Source organism: Trachurus japonicus, chromosome 23 (assembly GCF_045865225.1).
Source record: "Trachurus japonicus isolate A0001 chromosome 23, Traja_1.0".
Taxonomy (NCBI): domain Eukaryota; kingdom Metazoa; phylum Chordata; class Actinopteri; order Carangiformes; family Carangidae; genus Trachurus; species Trachurus japonicus.
In genome coordinates, this window is record NC_140929.1 from 14,803,722 (window position 1) to 14,822,790 (window position 19,069).

Genomic DNA, 19,069 nt, shown 5'->3' on the forward strand with positions numbered 1-19,069 from the left:
TGTGTGTTTGTGGCAGGGATGGAAAACTTGCCCATCAGAGCAGATGCAGGTTATCATAATGCTTATAGGCCTACTCTATAAACAGCTATTGATGCAAAAATGGCAACATGAAAAATCACATACTATAGCCTCTAAAATAGCTTACTTCCAATAGTATATGATGCAGCTTTACAGTTTGCCTTTTATGTGTGCCTCTGTGAAACAACTGAATAATACAGGGTAAAGGGACAGCAGGAAAACAAAAACACACCAGACAACCGCTCAGTTTTCCACACTTTCCGACTTTAATGTCATGCAGCTCGGGAATCACATAAAATCTAATTTTACAGTGCCCTCGACGTACGTTGTCCCATTTCCGACCGCACTTGAACGCAGCATGCCTCCGTACCACTACGAGTAGCAGCAGCAGCAGCGGCAGCAGCGCTTTCTCCCTCTGTAACCTAAACAATGACTCCTACTACAGACCGGAGCAAAGCACACCAATAGAATGCGTTACCCAGCACCACAACCCTGCATTTCGCTGCTATTCCGACCACTCACTTAAATGTACCGACCGTAAACATGTGGATACCTACTGAACATGAAAAATACGGCGTCGGTAAGTTTATTACCTTTATGTTTTTTTTTTCTTCTTTTTTTCTTAAAACTGCTGTCCTCTCCGTTCACTCGGCATTCAGTTGTAGGGCATGTGTGAATGTGTGGATGGGCTTGAGGAGGTGAACTGGCTCCACGAAAGATGATGGTGATTTCCACCACAGCGAAGTGTGAGAGTGAGTGATTGTTTTTATGTAAGGCAGCATCAGCTTTCTCTCCAAACAGCCCGTGATGGGAGCTTGGATTTCATCTGAATGCCACATTGCAAAGCATAAGGTTGTCGCTCTGACCCCCCATGGTTTACCAAATGAACAGCCACATTTTTGATTTCCCCCCCAGCTACTGGTGCTTTGCCCTATTTCCCCTTTGCATTGACAGGGTGAAAACTGGTGGGCTATTTTGATCCAAAGTGTTGTGTATTTGCTCTGTGATACACTGTCTGTTTGAATGGGGGTTTTAAAAAAATCAGCTGCTCTCCACAGTCAGTCGCTGAATGTCTGTATATTTTTTTCCTCCAACCTCTGCCAATTCTTCGAAAGAAAAGCAAATCTGAAAAAGAAAAAAAAAATCAGTGAGGAAATCTTTATTAATTCTGTTATGTAAATAAGATTGAGATTGCTGTGGTTCTTCAGAGGTTCCCCGGAAATGTGTGTGTGTGTGTATCCTACAGTGCATTGTTCCAAGCTGTCGGTGGCTCTGGATCAAACAGTGAAGTGAGACAAACAAGCGACAACAAACGCAACCAAAGCCAAATGATAGGGGGGAGAAATAAATCCCACACAGACTTTTGTCCCGTTGGTGTGGTAGGAATTTCTTCTTTGCCTGTCTTTACTCGCTAAAAAAAAAAAAAGAGGCTCATTGAGATGCGACCGCTGAGAGGCGGCTTAAATGTCTCATAATAATATTCCCTAGAGATATTGGTCTGCTCTGTGTGTGATGCTCAGGTCCCTACATGATCCCACAGCCTTGGTGAAAACGAGCCAGTAATGATTCTGTAATTCTTGCAAGGGTGCCAGGAAAAAGTGGCCTGTAAGAATCTGGTAAAACAGGAAAAAAAAAGAAACACTGTGATTTGATAAATGCTGAACCATCTCAGTTATACATGTTTCAATGTCTGGGCTTGCTCTCTTGCATGTATCCTATGTGGTTGCATAATAAGGCTCTGAGGCTACTGGAAATGCTGCCTCTTGTCCAAAAATTGCACGAGGTGCCACCTTGCCTCTATGACCTGAAATCAGTGAAGCAGAGTGAACCAGAAACTAGCCTTTGGCCTCTGCGGTCTGGTCACTTGACTGCCTTCCCCTAGTATAGACTTGTTCCCCTTCCCGGTCTATGTAAGTGCAAAAGACCTGATGTCAGTTTGTGTGCAGGTTTATTATATTATACTTAATCCTGGCCAGGGCAGAGTCCCCTGGAGCCCATAGCTTCCATGTTTTGATAGTGGAGGATAGATTTATTCCCTGTAGCTGCTTAAACCCATTCTTCCTTGTAAAAGTTCACTTGGCTGGATAAAAGGAGGACATTTATTTTGAAAGCTAAATACTCGCCATTGTCCCCAAACTGCTAGAGGGGGCCCTGTTAATTGGATTAAGGCTCTTTATCCGTTTTCTCCTCAATAACAGCAATAAGACTCATTTAATTGGCCCTGATTTATTTTTTAAGACATATTTTGGCAGCAGTACACTTCTTTGTGGCTTGGTCCTTTTTTTTGAGGAAGGAACTTAGTGTGTTTTCCTGTTGTGAAATTCAGGTTACATGATCCACAAACACACACAGAGACACACACGCATTGGAAGTCAAAAGTGTTCAGAACCGCCTCATTCAAAGACCGGGGAAAAGCCGTGTCAGAACAAATCAAAAAGTGAGATTTAGAGAGAAGTTCAAACTGACCTCTTCACACCTGGCCAAACATGTCATTAAGTGCAGATTGTTGGATTTTCAGTTTTGGAAAGTTGCCGAAACTGACGGATGAAACCTCGCCCTAGTTCCAAAGATGGAAAGATGTACAAAGCTTTTTGACAAACTGTCAAACACTTATGATGATGTATACTTGATGCCTCGACTATCAGCATTAAATATTTGCATTGGTTCTTCACAAATAGTTTCAAGACTTTGCCTTTTTTTTTTTGGTTTAGCATGGTTTATTTTACACAAAAAATCAAAATGTTCCTCTGATTTACCTGGTTAACCGAGTTTGCAGGATAACCAAATGTTTATCATTGTGACAAAATAACCTCACATCAGTGACAGACAGCAATCCCCAGATGAAATCTCGTCCTAAAATATTCATGCCAGGAGGAACAGCTGTTGCCTTCCCACAGGTCTGCACAACCTACAGCTAAACACTACCTGAAATGGTATCCAGTTAAATCACACCTCAGCAGAATTAGCATCATTGATCCACATGTGTTTTGACTTTTCCACTGAGACCAGTTGGCTCCTCCATGAATATTCTCGCCGTAGAACTGCTATGATATCTAAATATTAGTACAACTAAGTCCCCACCTCAGCCATTTTAAAGGTGATCTCCTCCAGGTGCATTTTATCCCCTTTTGACGTGGAGGCAGGCTATCGAAAAAAGGGCTTGGAATTCCTCAAATCCTTGCAGGAATATTTGATCTGGGGCCAGATCGAGATGAGATCAGAACGTCTGGCCGTGTAATTGGAAGGTTGCAGCGTTTGATGTTGGTCCGCCTTAGCAGGCAAAGCAAGGCCAGGGGGGACGGGGGCCACGGCCATTGATGAAATATGAATGGACTCTCGGTGAGCTGATGTTAAGGCGCCCATTAGCCCACCAGTGTAGTGATTACTGGTTTTTAACCTGAAGCAAGACGGATGGAAGATTGATGAGATGATGTTAATATCTGATTCCTAAATGGACTTGCTGGGGTTTTGGGATATGGAGACATTAGACTGAGCCAAAAGGGGGGATAGCCTATATATGTATGAACGTCATCTTTCTCAACATAAACATGGGTCAAGTTGCCAGTTAAAATGATAAGATGATGTTAGAAAGGATAAGAGGAGGGATGAAGTTGGATGATGAAGTGAGATAACCGAATCACAGATGACAAATGGAAACAGGAATGTCTCTCCGTAAGTAGATGATGGGTAATCTGTCATAAATGTCATTGAAGACAAACACACTTGGACTCGGTCACCGACTACAGAAAATACTGGAGGCTGCATTGTGTCATGTTTGAAGAGAGTAGACATGAAGTTAATGCTGTAGACAGACAGAGTGAGGCCTTTCTCCTCATTAAGGCCCTTTGATACAGCCAATCAAGCATGTCATTGCTCATCATAATTTAGTCAGATAATTAAACTGTTTTAACGAGCTGGTTTGGATCTGCGTGCCGTCTGTGCACAAGTTGAATTCTCCACCAAAGCTTGATTCAGTGTGTAACCCCGTTCCACTCTTTGAAGCACTCGTCCTGTTAGAAAACAGAGCGGAGCTGCAGCCTGGGTGAACGTTCCCGCTCGGGGAGCGATGGAGGGCCGATGCCGGGCCGGCCTGGGGGCCGTAACTGCTCTCCCATGGCCGACATCGCTGGTTCCTCTCCTGAGGGGATGTCGCCGTGGTTGACGGAGGGATGGAAGGGGGAGGGGATTGAGGAGAAGGAGGGGTGTTGGTGGTGGTTGTTGGCACGTGTCAAGGGTGGACTCATTGTCGGGGCGTCCACCCTGCCCTGTTACCCCCAAATAACCCCCCCCCCCTCTTCCCTCCACTCCATAGGGGATTAGCAGGTTGTTTTGGAGGGGGCCCTGAGGCCCATTCCACCATTATATCCATGATTCTCTAATGCGGCAAGCCCCAGGGCGATGTATGGGAAAGGGTGGGGGGTGGGGGTGTGGCGGGGTGAGGCCTACCAGCTTGTAATTGCTTCCTCGTCCGCCGCCTCGTCTTCATCTGCAGAGATAGCACCCCTTCTCCTCCGTGTGTGCACACAAATTTGCACACACTCTACTCCAGCGCAGTCATTCAGCATGGAGGGGAGACTGTAGGAGGATCCCTGGTGGATTGAGCAGATGCAGGAAAAAAAAAAAATAGAAAGCAGCAGAGTTAATCACCTAGCCCGCCACTATACACAAGCTGTTCCCTGGTGCGTGCATCATGCAAGGGTTAAATAAATCTACGTGGACATGTGACATATGACGAGTTCAGTGAGCGTTTTATTCACCGCTGATTCACCCCGACAATAATAGTCATTGTAGCACAAACATGGCCCGAGACATGAGGACAGAGCTGGAGAAACGCCACTGCCGGTTCGTCTGTGTTATTCAATTAAATCATGCTCTATTTATTATGCAGCCCTCAATTATGAAAGAAAACACTGAAACCGCACAAACATTGTCTGTTTGTTTAGACTCAGCAACACTAGACGCAGGAGAGGGAGACGGCTGTGTGACCTCACTTAGGTTTTGTTGAAATGAGAATATCTTCCTTTTCTCTTCTTCGCCTCCTTTGAGCTCTTCTCGAACACACACAGTGGGGATACCCCAGCGAATCCCACTGGAGTTTTTGACTCAAATAAACCAATACACTATAATTGTGTGTCTACATCCATGTATAACGCTGAGACAGACAGCTGGAGCTCTCCTCCATCTCTGCTCTTCACACTCGCTGTAGGGAGATGATGCTTCTACTCTGAGATGGCTGAGTGATTTCTAGTTTGCATATGGCCATTATTTCACATACGGTTGACAGGAATTATCGGTGGCTGGCTATCTGGTCCATGATAGGCTCATCTACACATCATTTTAGCGTTTGGAACCAACAATTATTTTCTTATTGATTAATCTTGCAGTTAATTGCTTGATTAATTGCCACGGCATTGTCTTCAAATGTCATGATGTTTACCAGAAATAACCTGGCAAACAAAATGATCTGTTGGTTTTTGGCCAATGAGATTTTCTTCTCTTCTGGAAAAACTGGATATTGAAACCATTTTCCCAGTTGCCTATTGAAAAAAATGACTCAGTGTGGTACTTTATAGTTGTGGGTCCCCTTCCTCGATATCAACCTGTGATCCCTGCATGAGGGAGGTTAATAGGATATGTCCTATTAGGAATTCAGCAGCTTAACTGATCAGTGGCGCTCCTGTAGCGGAGGCGAGTGAAGAGTGTGCATGTGTGTGTGTGTTTTTGTCATCTGCGTTGGCCGCGGGGAAAAATGACTGACATGCCATTTTCATAAATGAAGAGCCTCTGCCGGTGACAATCACATTGATTGGCGGCTCAGAAGAGCTGTTTATGCGTCAAGAGACACTTGTTTTTTTGTGTGCTCATTTACAGCAGAAAAATGATCGCCTGTACTGATCCGGCATCAGTTATCTGTGTCCCGTGGCTGTAATCCACGCTCACATGTATTGACCATAAAGGAAGTGTACATTGATTGGAGCAAGCGTTTGTGGTTGTGTGTGTGTGTGTGTGTGTGTGTGTGTGTGTGTGTGTGTGTGTGTGTGTGTGTGTGTGTGTGTGTGTGTGTGTGTGTGGCTGACCCAGTGCATCATTATGACCCTAGGCTTCCATTTTCCTATAAAGCTCACTTTAATAATAGCAACCTCCGCTCAGCCTCAAGTTACTGAAACCAATGGGCTTGATTCATTATTAACATGCTAATAAAAAGGGGTAGTTACGGTGTGTTCGGGTTAAGTCTTATATCATTAATGGATTATTGATGGCTAATAAAGTGTCAAGTCTAGCTTAAAGGACATATGCATAATTTAAGAAAGTGAAGAGCTAATGGTCGTGGTTGTGTCCGTCTTAAATTACTATGTTAATTCTTGAATATGAAATTGGCTTCTAACACCTACATTCACACTGTCACAGTGGGGGATGTGTAACCACTGGAGACTCGTACAGATTGCTTTGGTCCAGTTCTTTGTTTTTCTCTGCAGTGAAATCTATTTCTCTGTGGGACTGTTGACCCCTGTCAGTCCAGTCCAAATCTGTACTGGGACGTTTTTTGTTTTTTTTTCCCTCGTCATCTTTTCTCTACATCTTTCTATGTGGTGTTATAATGACTCTAGGTATTACAAGTCAATGCCAGTGTGGACACATTTGGAAACGATGTCCACAATAGCAGGAAAAGTAAATTAAATCTGTCTTTAATGTTCTGATCATTGGAAAAAAAGCAAATTGGTTTGTTACCATCACTGTCAATTTAATGGTTTCCACTTAGGGATGTCTTGATTCACTGGCAGTGGCTACTGATTATTATTGGCTGATTTTCATTAAAAATACCTGACTGGTAAAGCTTCTAGTCATCCATCACCTTCAAACTGATGGCCTGTGGTCATTGTTCTTGCGTCTGTTGCCAGAGGCACTGTCTGCCGTGGAGCGTATTCCTGCCTCCCACCTTGGTCAATGGGTTGGCAGGTGACAGGCCACCAAAACACAACAAGCCTGTCATCTGCAATGGATGCCAAAAATGCCTGGTATTGGCCCTGGACCAGCTAATCTCACTCTTAGAGTATCTGTATTGGCAGCAAAAAAGTCTTGTCCCAGTTATTTACGTCGGTGTGCAGTGGAGCTGATCACACATATTGGTGCTGTATGCATAGTTAATACTAGTTTGTCCATGTTTGTGATCAGAGCTTGATATCAAACCTCAATTCATTCTGAGTGTATCTGTCTTTGCACTGAGCAGGACCTTTTACAAACTTGCCAATTCTTCTGCTGGACAAACTACTACATGATGAGATTGTACAATTTTACTTTTTTCTCTTTTCTGTACTCCATATTCTTATAATTGGTAAACACATGCGCTCATATTTGCAACTGGCCAACGTTCCTGCCTGGCAGATTTATTGTTTGGTCTCTTCTTGAGTGTGCCAGCTGAAATATGTCTATAATTAAGAGTGTCAAAAAATTCTGAAATGCTTTGTCAGGTCATATTTCCACATTTGCAATGATAACATCAGTCTCCTACTATTTTAGTTTTGGTTTAGCAAAGGGGCTGCTTGTGTCACGACAACATCTCTTGGAGTTTTATAAATGAGCATTGAAGATCCGATGCTCCATCCACATCACAACACTACAAAAAAAGTCTTTTAAAACTGTTCTCAGAAAGATCAGATGTCAGTAGGATAAATCACCGAGTGGATGGACGCCCACGACAGAAGACTGATGCATTTGTGGACGTGACCTAAATTCATCAAAGTACCAAGATACTTTTAACAAAATTATTCCGAGGAACACAGCTCAGCTCAGCTTAACTCAGCTCACTTCCCCTTAAAAGCGTTACTGTCCAGTTCAGGTCACCGAGGACACTGTCAGGAGTTCATCAGCAGGGAGACGGACAGGATTAATGTCAGCGAGAGAGACATAGACAGAGGAGGAGGGTGAAAGGTCTTCAGCCAGAAAGCTGGTCAACGCCGTGGCGGCTCGACCTTGACCGGGGGCGTTCGCTCGCTGCTCTCCACTGCTCTTCCCTCCCTCCTTCTACTTTTTGTTTTGCAGTGCTTCAGTTGAATGGAATTCTTTTGTATTTCTGTAAGACCGAATTGGTTTTTCGCTTCCTCTATTTGCGCCTTTTTTTCCCCCCCGCTCATCCCCGCAGAGTGAACTGTTTCCACAGACGGCAGGTCACACTGATGACCCTTATCTCACTTTCTGCCTCTTTTTTCTCATCCATCACTCACTCATTCCTTTTCTGTCTGGCTTTTTTCCCTCCTCTTATTCCCTCTGTCTCGTTCTCTAGCCCACTTCCCTCTATCTGTGTTGCAGTCTGTTCGACCTTTATCTCTCTTCCACATGTGTCCCCCCCCCCACACACACACACACACCTCCCCACTTCTGATTCCATACTCACTTGGCCCAGATATCCTCTGTGTGTGTGTGTGTGTTTCCTTCTAGTTTGTGTATTCAGGAATACATATATAGCATATTTTGTGTACGTGTACCGTATGTGCTTGTGCATGTTTGTATGTTGTGTTTCTGGGTGTGTGTGTTTGCAGCAGCCTCAGTGGATTGCGAGGGTGAAGATGATAAAGCACTATAGGGGTTTTGGAGTAGAGTATCTGTAGCTACAGCTCATTTTATATGTCTTATGTTTGTGCTACTTACTCTTCTCCTCATCGCATCCTGCTAAACATGTTCTGTTAGATTAAGGAGACGTTCTTGTGGACAAAAATAAAAGCTTCCTTGTCATTTATGCTCTGCTTTTACTTCTGTCTTTCTAAAAAAAAAGTGATGGCATGAATTGCGAGCAGGTTTTAGCGATGATCCGTTCAGAAATGATCATGAAAATCTCTCTCTGGCAAACAGAGATGGCAAACACACACACACACACACCACAGGTATGTCATATTAGTGGTGTATATTGACTGTGGGCTCAAGTGCTGTGGCGCTGGCATTGATCGGTTTAGATCCTTCTCAGTCTTGTGTGAGATTGAACTGTTTTCCCGTCTCCATCGCTCTCTGTGTCTCTGTAAAGATCACACTGGGAGGATCAGCTGCTGCCTGACTGATTTCTGGGCAGCAGCCTTCTCCAACCTTGGCTGCTGTTAGCTGTCTTATTACCTGCTCATTGTGTGTGTCTGTGTGTGATTCTACATTTGCACTTTGTCCCCCCTTTGAGAGAGGCCTGTGCATGCGTGCGCGAGCGATCTGTTTCCTGCTCTCGCTGCGCCGTCGAGATGATGGCCTGGCTCTCCTCTGCATGTCAACCTGCTGCATGCGCGGTGCTGGCCTGCCGCCCGTGCTCCTCACCTCTCCGCTGTCAGTTCCCCTCACTTCCTCTCTCTCCCTCTGCACGCGCACAGAAAACCCAGTTTAATGTCAGGTTGACTTTCAAAAGGGCTTTTCATTGCACCCCACTGCTGCTCACTTGCTCTCTTTCGTCACGGCTCCCTTTTTTTCGGTCAATTTGAAAAGACTGAAGTGTTCAGGGCAATTGCAATTGATTTTTTTTGGCATGCAAGACCGCTCAGATGATTGAAATGGCTTTATTCCATACTAGAAGAAGGTATAGATGCGTATTCTTCATTTACTCGCAACGGTTTTTCTTCATTCCGATTTATGGGGCGAAAGAACAGACGAGTTACAACTTTGAAATGAGATTAACTCCAATCTTGGTGACAAAGCTCTGAAATATGATTACTAAACGACCGGTTCTCCCCAGCTGAACAATTCTGAATTCTCTAATTAATTGTGTGGATGTTGTAGAGTGTTATTGCCTCACAGAATCTGTTTAATTCATCAGGTTGACTAAACCTCCAACTGCGACCCAGTTCACTTCCTACGTCTTCTGTTTTCAACCCAACCGCTCTGTGGGGACTGTTCCCATTTGAATGTTTATCCACTTAAGAGGAAAGCTTTCAAACCACGCAGAGACACAAACAGATTTCTTAGTTAAATGCTGGTCTTGAACGAATGAGACCCCCCCCCCGCCAGATACACACACCCCAAACATCTGAGCTGCTGGAGCATTTGAAGTTGTTGTTTGTCCGAGGGGAGAAAACCAAGTGTCTTCCCGCTTCCTGCCTCTCATCCTTGATTGAATGGGGACTTTTCAGCGTTCTTCCAGCAACACCAAAGGTTGGCATTGCAGTACTTCGCAGGATTGATTTACTTTGTTTGTGCTCCCTTTACCAGAAGTTACAGAGAGGAATCCTTCTGCTGATTCTGTGGGCTGTTTTTCCCCTCCTGTCATTCAAAAAAAAAAAAAAAAAAAAAGTGACTGCAAAGAGGTGTTAAAGGAGAAATTCGACATTTTTTGAAACATGCGCATTCTCTTTTATGTTTGCAGTTGAATGAGAAGATCAACTTGCATATCCATATGCTGAATATAAAACAGGAGCAAGCAGATGCTAGCTAAGCTTAGCTTAGCATAAAGGCAGTAAACAAGGAGAAACAGCCTGCCTAGCTTGTTTATAGTTACCTCACCCCACCTCATCATTTAAAGTGAGTCTGTACTGTATGATGGCTATGCTAATTCTGTGGCTTTAACTTGTGGTCTCATCTAACTCTTGACGTGAAAGTGAACAGGGTTATGTTCTAAATTGTACTGATGCTGCATCGGCTCTCACATAGCATGAAGCAACAAAGCTCTAAACCAGGTGTCGGGGGGTGATTCCCAGCACCTCAGATCAGTTTATTTTCTGCCTAGCGGCGCTACCAAAAAAGACTCAAATCCAGCCACAGTGGGACCAACTTGAGAATGCCCCATTTGCCGCAAAATCTAACCTTTCTCCAAGCATCCACCTGGTGTCTTTATTTTCCGTCCTCCACCAGTCGACCCCTCAGGGGAGGGAGGCTGAAGAGCTAAAAGCGGAAAGTGGCGCTGCTAAAAGCGGTTGAAATGGATCCCCTTTGTGTGGGGGCGAGAGAGGAAACGCAAAGGAAACCCCCACTGTGGGAGCCTTTGTGCGGGGAGTAAAAAGCACTTGGTCCGGGGCGAACGGACACCTGGGGCAGTCGGTACAGTGCAGCAAAAGAGATGACAGCGGAGATTATTTATTGTTTGTATGCATGCTAGCTATGCACACGACGTGAGCACAAACTGTGACCCTATGGTGGCTTCTTCCTCAGTGGGTCGTGCTCATACCTTGTGAGGCCCCCCGGCTATTCTTGCTAACAAGCACTTTGCGTTGAGAGCTGGCCTCGGATAAAACGTACAGGCGCTGGTATGGAAATAGCACAGAAGCTTGGACCCCAATTGGAAAACGGTCACATTTACTGTGAAAGATCCATTTGACTACAAACGGCTTTGTTGGTCAAATGAACACATTGACATTGTGGTAGTTTCTGTTTCATTCCCAAGGGCATCAGATTTGTAGAAATAGCATCACAGTCCAACAGGAAGTATTTTCCCATAGAGTAATCTCTGTTCTTAATGGATCAATAATGGAAATCTCCTTTTGGATCACATATCGCCCTACCTATTTATCTACAGCCTAATGACCTGTCACTGGTTTCTTTCTGACCTTGATGGTCGCTGCAAAGCCCAGTATCATCTTTCAGTCTTTGAGCGCTTTTTTTTTTTGAAGAAAGATGCTTTCATGTTCTTTCATTAGTCGTAACTTGAAAGAGTAGCGAGAAGGATGGCTTAACTTTGGTGATTTATGTCTCTTGTCTTTGAAACATGAATCCCATCCTCTTGACTTTGTTTACGCAGCACCTCGGTGCGCGGACGAGAAACAAGGCATATTCATTTTTCTATCAGCTTCCAAAATAAACTTAATTGGAGTAGTGAAGAGCAAAACACATTTTTCACAGCCAGGATACATGTGAGCGGCTCGCGTGCCTCAGCAGCTGTCCGCGTCGCATTGTCTTCCTTCCTGTCTGTCTTTCACTTCGCTCCGAACAACCCGGGCCTTCTGCTGTGTGCCGTGCTGACATAATGAGTATGTGGATGCTAAAAATACTGATGCACAAATGGAGCAATGCATGCTGCACTGCACACACACACATATATGACATATGTTATAGCTTGGCTGCTGATGCTGCTCTTGTTAGTGATTATGTGAAGGATCGGAGCAAAAGGAGGCTTTTGATCAGCGGACAGGTATAGCTGGTCTACACATAGTTATGACTCACGCAGTTCTTTCAAAATTCAGCTTTGATCTGTTACGTTACAATATCCACAGGTACAAAGATGCACCCGCTTCAACATTTCCTAACCTCCTCTCCTCCGCCGTGTGTTGAGTTCAAAGGTTACTGTGGTAATGGTAGTGAGTGAATGGGCTTGGAACCAGGCCATTGATTTGTTTGGGGAATGTTTCCAGGCATCATCAGTGGTGATGCGTCACCCGTAAGCCCCACCCCACCTCCCACCCCCTCTCCACCCCCACCAGACCCTCATCTGGACCGCAGCCATAATCCTCTTTACACAGGCTATCCTAGTGCGCCACTAACCTCACTGTGAACACCACCTAGGAACACAGACTGGGTGGCTGTGGCTGGCTGCGACTGCAACTGTCTGGCAGAGTATAACTGTGGGAATAGATGCAAATATACACATATTTTAATGAAACTTTTCATTTTCTGTGATTGCAAACAAAAGCAGATGCCTAGTTTTAAAATTGTTGTACAGTTTATATTTCTTGGTGTAAATCTAGGATGCCAGTTGTCATTCGTAACGTAACCTAAGCTGAGTGTAGCTGGAAGAAATGTTTAAGCCTCAGTGTGAGTGCTCCCTGTCAAGCTGCTTATAAATCCTTCCTTCAAGATTTTTTTGGGGGTGGCACATGGTGGGAATAGGTGATATCTGTCAGGTATTACTCTCAGGCTGGTGGCTGTTTGGAGGTGTGTGCTGACAGTTCAGTATGAATTCATGTCGACTTTTGGTTAAATAGCATCACAATGATATGACTGCACCATGGCATTGTTTTACAGATTCAGTCGTCCTAATTGATTGGAATGAATAGAAAGAAAAGTGGAGCAGACAGTGGTGTTACACAAAGCAGGTGCTGCTATAATGCCAGAGCAGACAAACATTACACAACAGAGGGAATTGTTTTTGACCCTGTGGAGGACCTGTGTGCGTTCCATATGTACTAGTCCTGTTTTTAATCTTGTAGCCACAATAAAGGTTTTGTAACTTTTTCCATCTTAACTCATTGAGTACCAACCACATAATTTCTCGTTTTTCGTTCCCATGCGTTGAGTGCCAAAAACGAGATTTTATGTTTTTTGCTTTTTTTTTTTAGATTATGAAACTAGACACTTTAACACACCTTATGTGTAAATTTCGGGACTCTACGACGAGCAGAACTGAAATAGATGACGATCAAAGTCTCATGACAGCTCATGATCTGGAAGTTTTTATCATAACTCGGCTTTTGCAAATGGAGTTCTGCATGTGGATGCAGCGCAGCTGCTCCGCTCTCACCCGCGAGGCTCCAGCGACTCAGAGCCGAACAGGAAGCTCTCAGCCGACAGTCCCGCCCGGTCTTCATCTCGAGCAACACCGTGTCCTCCCCAAGGTCCTGCCGCGGTAAAATGTGATGGTCTCTCGGCCAAAGCAGGCTGCCCGTACCACAGAAGGACCGCGACCACCGGTGGGGGCCGGTGTTCTGGACCTGCTGTGGCCGAGAGATCATCACATTCCGCGGCGAGAGGCTGTGCGTCTGTGTTATCGTTGTTTAGTGGCGCTAAACCCCCCCCCCTGCCCCCGATGGTGGTTTTGTGAATAGAACAACAATTGTTGTATATATTTATCTTACACGAGCCCTTTGATCCAGAAATGCAAGTGTCAGAAGAGCGACAGGCACAAACAGAGCACCTTTCATAAAAGACGCTGTATCTCCTTTTCTAGAAAAAAAGCTGGGATTTTGGTGAAACCCAGCCATGTTTAGCTTGAGTTTTCTCTGGAACGGAGGCACGTAGAAACAAACGGTTTGTGGCCATTTGAAGCATAAAGTTTCACCTTTCAAATGAGTGAATTTTTTGAATGAATAATATAGAATACACTGTGGCTCTACAAAAATCGTCAAAAATGGTCTAAATTGCCGGTACACTTGACTAAAACTTTGGAAAGGAGCGCGGCACTCAATGAGTTAATAAGGGTTAGGGCAGTGTGTGTTTTGCCATTTTGAGTAATCCATTCACAGTGCCGATTCCAGCCAAGTTCTATTTAAAAAAGAATGCAATTTGTGTCAAAAGTTTTATGTGATGTAATACACCTAGTTTACGCAGCTTACTGTTAGTCACTGAATGATTGTGTGATTTATCATACATTTAGAACTGTGACCAAGGATTATGTCATTTCTCTGTAAATGTATTTATAGTTTGGTGTCAAAAATAACAACAATGTGACATCTTCACACATCTTTCTTTGTCCAAAAGCCACATATTAGTAATATACAGAAGAGAGAAACAGAGCAAACTGGGAAGTTTGAACTGGGCCAGGTTTCAATCTTTGCTAGATAAGAGTAGCTTGAAGTTGCCTTGCTGATATACTGTTTCAGCCTAACATGCATTTGGAATATTGCAATATGTCTGTCATTGAAAAGCACTTGTAAATATTGGATGGCGAGTCACATTTAGTGCACAACATGATATAATTGAAGGGATTTGTGTAACTTGCACTTCTTAGAATATCTTCTTATTATCAGTGTCAGTGTAGCTGTCAGCTTGTGTTAATGGCACTTCTTAAAGTCTGTAGTTAGATCTCTAAGAGCCACAGCTCTGGATAAGTGGACCATTAAAGCTGATAATGGCTGATAGCAATAGCTTGCTGATACACTGGTGCATCACTAATAATGTTTATACTTTTACTCTCCCAAGCATCATGTGCCAAGCTTTTTCTGAGCACCACACAGAAGGAAGAGGGAAGAGTCACACAAGAGAGAGAGATATGAAGGGAAACCAGAGGTGGATATGGGTGAGATATAGTGAGGCGGTGAGAATCAGACACACACAGAGTGTGATATTTGATGGGCTGTCAATTGCGGTCCACATGGAGTTCCTCCTCCGAGCCGAGCTGCCAAGGCTGGAGGAGCACCGTCCCACTGTGTCTGTATCTGCCCGTTTGTGTTTCAGGAACTCTCTCTGTAGCTCATTAGAATCTTTATACCTTCTTCCCCCCCAAGGGAGGACCAGGCGTTGAACGGGCACGCAAATGAGGCTACCTTTCTACTTTGTATAATGGTGTTCGCTCGCAACTGTGGGAGGAGAAAAACAAAGATGAAATTAATCACTCTCGCCTCGTCCCCTCCCCTTTCTCTCATCCCTCTCCCCCCTTCAAGTTCAGAGCTCCTGCAGACTTTTTAACTAGTTTTATTTAATTACAGACAGCTTTAGAGGGTGCACACGACTGCCGTTGACCTAAATCGGGAAACTGGGACGTGCTTTTTTTTTTTTTTTTCCTCGCCCCCTCCAACTTTCTTACTCCACTCCATTGATTTTGTCTGTGTGGACCCGGGCACAAGCAAATTAGCTGAGCACAGCCATGAGTTTGACACCCTCGCTCTATGTGTGTGGGTGTCAGCCTGACTCTGGCTCTGCTGCAGCATCTGCATCGGCTTAGCCCGAAAGCAGCGCTTCTTCCTTTCCCAATTTCAATCTGGAGGACGTGTCAGAGAATTGGGAATCCCATCCTTTCGGGGTCTGTTACAGAACGACAGCCGTTATAAAACAAAGTGGAGAGCAGCCTCTTTGTTCACACTTATGTCGATGCAGTAATAGACCAGATTAAGGCAAAGTGCGAAGCAAACTCCTCAAGTGAAGGCAAGATTCAAAACAGGCACCAGGGATTTTTCTGCTGCGACACTTGAGTATTGGTTAATTATTTTTATAGGGTGAGATGGCTTGAGTGGCTTCTCTCTCTCTCCCCTCCTCTCCATCTGTGTCTCTCGCTCAGTGTAGCTCTTGGCTGTGTGATTTCCTACGTGGTTTGCTTTGACAAACACAGCTTCGCTCCACAGTTGCCTTTGCCCGAGATTGATTCCTGAAAGAAATGTTCCAAACCATGGTGGTTCTCTTTCGCTCTCTCTCTCTTTCTCTCTTTTTGTTCCTTCTCCTCCATCTCTTCGAGCCCAAAGTTCTCCGACCCCAGGAATAATCCTCCTTGATCCACCAATGGCATGCGGCGCACAGGAAAATAGCCCCGAGGACAGCTGAACCCCTTAGCCCTGCTGGAATGCTTGACCACGTGCACACAAACACACACAAACACACACACACACACGGGCCATACATTTAAAAAACACACAGTGGAGCACAGTGCGGCTGGACGCTGAACAGAGCAGCTCATTCTAAAGATGGCTAGAATCAGTCGCAAACAGACTTGTTTACATTTTGCTCTCGTTTGTTTAGACTCCGGATGAACTTTAAAAGCAAATTTGGAGAATGTGTCACCTCTCACATTTTATTTGTGAGGCCCTACATTTCCTGACAGCGAGCGCAGTGCAAGATGACTGGAGGAAGCTGAGGGAAGGAAATCCATTTCCTGCACAAACCCATTAGACAATGTAACGCAAACGACTTCCCTGATGTGGTTTTATACACACGTTCTCTACATGAGAAAACGTCTTGTAGTTTCTGGTAAATCAGTGTTTTGTGTGTACCGAAACTTTCTCTGCTGATCCGGCCCATCACATCACATGGCCATATTTTGTGTATGTGTGCGCGTTTTTTTGTATTTGTGTGACATCCATTATTGATCTTCCTAAGTTATTGCAGATGTCAGTGGGACTGGCATGCCAACAAGCCATGCAGTCCAATCCTCGGTTTTCAGTGTGTGAGGCTCTTTTTCATAGGAAAGAATGAGAATCAGTGCCAGTATAGATATGGACACACACTCACACACATCCACATACACACGCTCATTCTCCACATCTTGCAGCTCATGGAAAGCGGAATGCATATCACATGAAAACATTTTATTTTTATTCTCAGGCTCGGGCTGGATGACAGATCCCATACTTGTCGTGATTCTTGGTTCAGTCGTCCCTCACTGCTGCTGTCGCTATCTTGTCATAGTTTGTTCGGCTCCCTTGTGGTCTCCTACATTAAATGGCCTCCTCTTGCTCTTTCTACTCTGCTGAGCTCGGAGGCAGAGCTTACAGAGTTTTGCTGTTGCTGCTTAGAACGTGCCTGATACCCAGTGGTACACACACACATAGCGTGCTTGGAAATGCCACTGTTGAATGCCTCTTTGTTTTTGAAGGCCCTGAGGATGCTTAACTGTATTGGTAACAGCTCTGCAGATCACACTGGAAACTAGGGATGGCCCATTCATGTTTTGTTTTTTTTACACATATGGATCATCTTTGAGTGTGACTGATCAATCCATAGCAGCCACTGATCATAGCGTATAGCATAGCGCATAGCGTATGTTAGATCAGTCTCATGCACTTTGTAGAAGTTGCACATACGTAGCTGACATGTGGTTTTCTATTGGTGGCCTGTTACACACCAGTGCAGTGAACCACATACATGGGAGGCAGGACTTCACTACACTGTGCCTCTGTGAGACTCACACACCAGATTATTAACCACAGGTTTTAAACTGACAAGAAGCATTCATTTCAATCTGCTGATCCAGTATTTCTCATGAAAATCAGCTGATCAGTGAGGCTGGAAACCAAACAATGGAATTGATTTCCCACATTGAAAAGCATTTTTTAGCAAAAACATTTTTTTCTGAAGCACATGAGTAGATGCTGCTAGTTACTGTCCCAGATGTTGATGTCCTCACTTGATGCATGTGCATCACTCATCTCCTCTCTTCTTTTATGTCATGACTCTCTATGTGACTTTGTGGAAAAAGGACCATTTCTCATGACATTAATTTGCATTTTCATATATTTCATGCTAATAAATGTGACACAGATTCCTAATAATGCTGGTGTTGATAGCATGGGATTGAAGGAGCTTGTACACATAATTCCCATTGTGATATCAGCGGTTTCTCTTTCAGGTTGTTATAGCTTAGCTGCTCTTTTCCTCATGTGAAGAGAAGCAGACATGTTCAAAACTGTAGATTGGTTTAGGGTTAGCGACACACTGGCTGGCTGCTTTAGTTGTTAATAAGGTATGCTCCACTGGCTTGTATTTGTGTTGCACCTGCCATCTGTGCGTCCTTGAGTGGACCCACAATGCGTATGAATGTGTATGTGTGTGTATGTGTGTGTGTGTGTTTCAGATTTACTCCATGCTGTCACTTCCTGTGAAGTGTCTTCAATTACCCTCGCTGTGCTCTGAGGCTATCGCCGCCTGTGCATGTGTGTGTGTGAGCACACTGCATTCGTACATGTCCGGCTCGTGACCGTGCATTTCACACTCATCTCTTCTTCCTGTGACTCGACCCCACGCAGTTAATCTGAGCTCGCGTCGAACGCCGCAACCTGCACGGAGCGGCGGCAGCGGCTTCGGCTCGGCTCAGACAACCCACACTGCGGTCCTTTCATTCACACTCGTGCTTTTCATACACTCCCCACTGACTCAAATCACTCACTGATGCTTGATGCTCTCTCCTCTCTTATACAGTCTCTTTGTCTCTCCTTGTCACTGAGCTCTTTGTGGTATCTCCTCAGGAGGAGAACCGAATGAAGGCTACTGGGCCAGGATGTGAAGTGAACGTACAGTATGGAATAATGACTACACAGCATTCGGGATAGCAGCCCAGTGGGATTCTCCTCTGTCTCATTTGTTTGCGCTGCTCGCTTTAATTTCCCCATTTTGTGTTTCATCTTGTTTGCAACAAACTAGGCTAAATGAGCTTGTGTGCTTGGTGGCACCGCAGCCAACTTTGTGCAGACACGGAAACAAGTATGATCACTGGCGTCTTCTCCTTCTTCTTTGTCTGTCTCTTTCTCTCCAGTTACTGCTTCATCTTGGGAAGCTTAACATTTAGCAGAAGCAGCATGGGGTCATTTGTCCGTGACTCACTGATACCGTGCTCCAAAGGCATGTACGGTCAGGCTCATCTCTAATGGAAGACTTACGATCAGCGTGGTAATGAGATGAAAATGGCTACAGCAGTTTAAGTCAATATTAACCCCGTGCCCCGCTGCTGACATTT

General features: G+C 44.6%; 1 protein-coding gene across 8 annotated transcripts in view; it reads left to right on the forward strand.

Annotated features, from left to right (window-relative positions):
* The first annotated feature begins 389 nt into the window (after window positions 1–389).
* Window positions 390–19,069, forward strand: part of dock4b (dedicator of cytokinesis 4b) — a 113,829-nt gene continuing 95,149 nt past the window's right edge. For all 8 annotated transcript variants that reach the window (XM_085769511.1, XM_085769512.1, XM_085769516.1 and 5 more), the window contains exon 1: window positions 390–598. In XM_085769511.1, coding sequence (XP_085625637.1) covers window positions 562–598 — 37 coding nt within the window. In that variant the 5' untranslated portion in view covers window positions 390–561. The remainder of the gene's footprint in view (window positions 599–19,069) is intronic.